Source organism: Gossypium raimondii, chromosome 11 (assembly GCF_025698545.1).
Source record: "Gossypium raimondii isolate GPD5lz chromosome 11, ASM2569854v1, whole genome shotgun sequence".
Classification (NCBI taxonomy): domain Eukaryota; kingdom Viridiplantae; phylum Streptophyta; class Magnoliopsida; order Malvales; family Malvaceae; genus Gossypium; species Gossypium raimondii.
In genome coordinates, this window is record NC_068575.1 from 46,175,063 (window position 1) to 46,179,265 (window position 4,203).

At 34.1% G+C, this 4,203-nt stretch overlaps 1 protein-coding gene across 1 annotated transcript; it reads left to right on the forward strand.

Annotated features, from left to right (window-relative positions):
- The first annotated feature begins 415 nt into the window (after positions 1-415).
- Positions 416-3,995, forward strand: LOC105803597 (LEAF RUST 10 DISEASE-RESISTANCE LOCUS RECEPTOR-LIKE PROTEIN KINASE-like 2.8). Its single transcript, XM_012635855.2, has 3 exons — positions 416-1,368; positions 1,618-1,659; positions 2,795-3,995. Exons 1-3 carry the CDS (start codon positions 594-596, stop codon positions 3,883-3,885), a joined length of 1,908 nt encoding a protein of 635 aa, XP_012491309.1. The 5' UTR covers positions 416-593; the 3' UTR covers positions 3,886-3,995.
- Positions 3,996-4,203: the final 208 nt, after the last annotated feature.

Here is a 4,203-nt window from a genome sequence, read left to right on the forward strand (position 1 = left end):
GTTGAGTTAAGCTCTTTTAGTTAATAAAGAATGAATTTGGTTCCCATGATTCTGGGATACTCGAATGAGACTCCACTAATGCCCAACCTGAATTCAAATATTTTGCATAAATGTCTGGCTTACACCTGATCCATGTTTTGGTTGTCCAATCATCTCCCTGCAGTTTCCATCTAATTCTCCATTTCAACTTTTTGTCTTCTTCCAATAGCTTATATACATAGACTTTGGCAACACTGTAAAGTCAAGATTCCAAGATGTTAATCTAGAAATTCCATGTATCCGCTTGCAATTTCCTGTATATTTCCAGACTTGAAGTATCACTACTATCATTTACTTTAATATATAAAATGGTTTCAACGCTGTAAGTTCACACTTAATAATATATTATTGCCATGGTAGGCTACCGAAATTTCCATAGACTGGCGCTTAATGGTGTCATATAACAGAGGTTTCCTTTGGAAAATTTTCAACTTTGAATTAGTCAAATACCAACTATTTGATCATGAAGATCAACACCAATTCACTTTCAGACGCTCATTTTATATCCAGCTACTCTCAGTTTCTTTCCCTCATGCTCTCCATCCTCTCCGACAATGCCATCCAAGTTTTCGTTCACCATCATCATCATAAGCTTGGTCCTGATCCTTTCTCCAAAACCAGTGTTTTCGAATAATTATTTGAGCTGCAGTGTCCGATCTAGTTGCGGAAATATTTCGGATATCGGTTACCCTTTCTGGGGATTGGATCGGCCGGAAAGTTGTGGATATCCTGGATTCAAGCTCAGCTGCAGTGAAAGTGAGCTAGAAATCACAATCAGCTCTGCAACATACCGAGTTCTTGCAATAAACAAGGAATCACAAACACTTCATGTCTCTAGAACCGATTACAGTGAGAATCTTTGTCCCACTCATCTCATCAACTCCACTTTTGAAAGTGAAACCAGTCCTTTTCGACAAAACGGGGATAGTCAGGATATAAGGCTGTATTATGGTTGTCAGCCTCTCACAGCTCCACAAAATCTCACATCAATTCTCGGGATTTCCAATCAATTCGACTGCACAATAAACAATACAAAGATCGTAGGTTATTATGTGACAAGGGAATTCGCGGGAACTGTCACCGGCAATTTCCTGAGATCTTGCAGTAACAGTGTGATTATTCCAGTCCCGAATTCCCAAGTTCCGTCACTGGAGGAAGGCCGGGATCCAGATGATTTGGAAGAAGCGGCTAAAATTGGGTTTCAGCTGTGGTGGTCTGCAGATGATACCCGTTGTAATAATTGTGTAAACAAAGGTGGGCAGTGCGGGCGTAACCTCGTCTCAGGTGGATTTGAATGTTACTGCTCAGATGGCGACGTTTGTTCCCCAGGTACAATCTTTGTTCTTTGCTGTACCTGTTGAAATATCTCTTGGAGTGGGATTTAAGTGGTACGATTTCGGTTCCCAGAACCCAGTGTTTTGGGGAAACCCCAAGCCAGAAACTTGGGAATTGGATGCCATTAAAGTTGACCCAGTTCCCATTTGTTTTTCCCTACCCATTGACCTACTCCAAAAATACCACCTTCAATGTTGTTTATTCATCAGCCAATAATAAGTGTATTGCATATTTCATTTACAGACTCCAAATCCAAATTCAAATTCAAGTGGAAGCTATTCATAGGTATGAAACAATTACTTTCTCTCTCTTACATACACAAAACTTGAAATTACAAAAATATTACTAATTACGTATAACAAACTTCAAGATTTTAATTGATGCGTGTGGAACAGTTGTAATCAATACGTATTCTGTCCCCATATGTTTTTATAGACACTCATGCTTTACTTACATTTGAATATTAGATAATTTTAGGATATTAAATTGAAAAATCAAAATAGAAGAAATGGATGAAACAATCTGGAGTAGTTATTGATAAAACCGGATGTTTTTAAATATCCATGCCATCATAGGGCGGAGGTTAATGGCACAATCTCCCCTTCATTATCATTTCATATGTTAGCCATTATTAAAATTATAGGATTATTGTTTATTTTACTCTCTTTTTTTTTCAAAATTCCAAAGTAATCTTTTTCTTCGGATAATATTAACTCATTTTTACTATAGTTTAACTGGATTTCAAAGTAATAATGAAAATATGTATCATTGATTGAATAACTTATATTTTTCCTTATAAATTAATGGCGATCTTTTATTTGTTACAATTAGCATCTATTAATAATCGTTATTGTGGTTTTGAGTACCAAGGTTCGAGATTCATCATGTGTAATTGTATATGCGGGTATCTGAGTTTCATTACATGCGATTGCCATGTGTGTGTTTTAATTCAGTTTGTTAGCTTTAGTTTAAATTGTACAAGTTCTTAGTCCATTTGTACTTATAATTATTTGATTCAATTTTGTGGTTACTCGACAGTATGTGTTGAAATAGTTTGATACTCATAATTACTTAGACATATATTTATATTGTACTTGTAACACTTTAAAAAAATTACCCTATTTGAATTTAGTATTATTTATCAAGTAACATTAGTTCAACAAAAATAATACATAAAACCCATTAAAACAAATAATAAATCTTTATGAGACTACTTTGGTGTTTTAGTTTTTTTTTTAAATAAAAATTTTTCTAATTATTTATTAACATTTTTCTAGATTTCTAACAAACTATGCATGTTGTTATTATTTCAGTGTTTTCCACTGCTCTATTATTTTTCTCTTATCTTAAATGTTTCACTTACTTTCTCTATATATTATATCTCCAATTGATTGTTTATTTGACCCAATTCCATGAGCAGGATTGGCAGCGGCTATAACCATTGCCATATGCTTCGTTGTCTTGTGGCTCAAAAGAAAATGGTTACCGAATCAAGGAAACAAGAATCAGGATGGCAGGATTGAGGCATTCATCAAAAAGTTTGGTTCTCTTACACCAAGGCGGTATTCTTATGCAGAAATAAAAAAAATGACAAATAAGTTCAATGATAAACTAGGTCAAGGAGGATATGGCAGTGTATACAAAGGGAAATTGTCTGAAGATCGTTTTGTGGCAGTCAAAATTTTAAGTGAATCAAAAGGAAACGGGGAGGATTTCATGAATGAAGTGGCTAGCATTAGTAGAACTTCTCATGTTAATATCGTGAGTCTACTTGGCTTTTGTTTTGAGAGATCAAAGAGAGCTTTAGTTTATGAATTTATGCCCCATGGATCCTTAGATAGGTTTATTTATGATAGAAGATTGCATCATCAAAGTTGTCAATTGGAGTGGAGAACCTTGTATGACATTGCACTTGGCATCGCTAGAGGACTCGATTACTTGCATCAAGGTTGCAACACAAGGATCTTACATTTCGACATAAAACCTCACAACATCCTTTTAGATGAGAACTTTTGTCCCAAAATCGCTGATTTCGGTTTATCTAAATTATGTGAAAGAAAGGAGAGTATCATTTCCATGACTTGTGCTAGGGGAACAATAGGTTATATTGCTCCAGAAGTGGTTTGTCGAAACTTTGGTGGAGTTTCTTATAAATCTGATGTCTATAGCTATGGAATGATGGTCCTTGAAATGGTGGGAGGAAGAAAAAATATTGATGTTGGAGTGTCTCAAACTAGTGAAGTATATTTTCCGTCTTGGATTTATAAGCATCTTGATCAGTCTATGAACTTGAATCTTAATGGAGTAATACTTGAAGAAGAAGAAGAAGAAATAGCAAGGAAGTTGATTATTGTGAGCCTTTGGTGCATTCAATCTTATCCATCTGATCGACCATCGATGACTAAAGTGATAGAAATGTTACAAGAAAATCTTCAATCATTGATAATTCCACCTAGACCTTTTGTATCTTCTCCTGTAAGATCTCCTAAAAGTTTAGAACATCAACAATAATTTAGGCTTAGTAAAAAAGGTTGCAACAATTCAAAATGTGCTGACAATTTTAGATGATGAAATAATCCTCTCTTTTTTTATCGTATGAATTAAATTGATTTTAATCAATACATTTTGTTTCATATAAAATTATATAAAGCATTACGATAGATTATCGGTTGGAACAATGATTATTGATAAATAAATAATAACGATGAATTTGAATAATTTTTTGTCTTAATTTGAGAGAGATTAAGAAATCATCGATTTGCTTGCTAGAGTGAGAAAAACGACAAAATTAAAAAGAGCATAATAAAATATGAAAGGAATATAAATTTT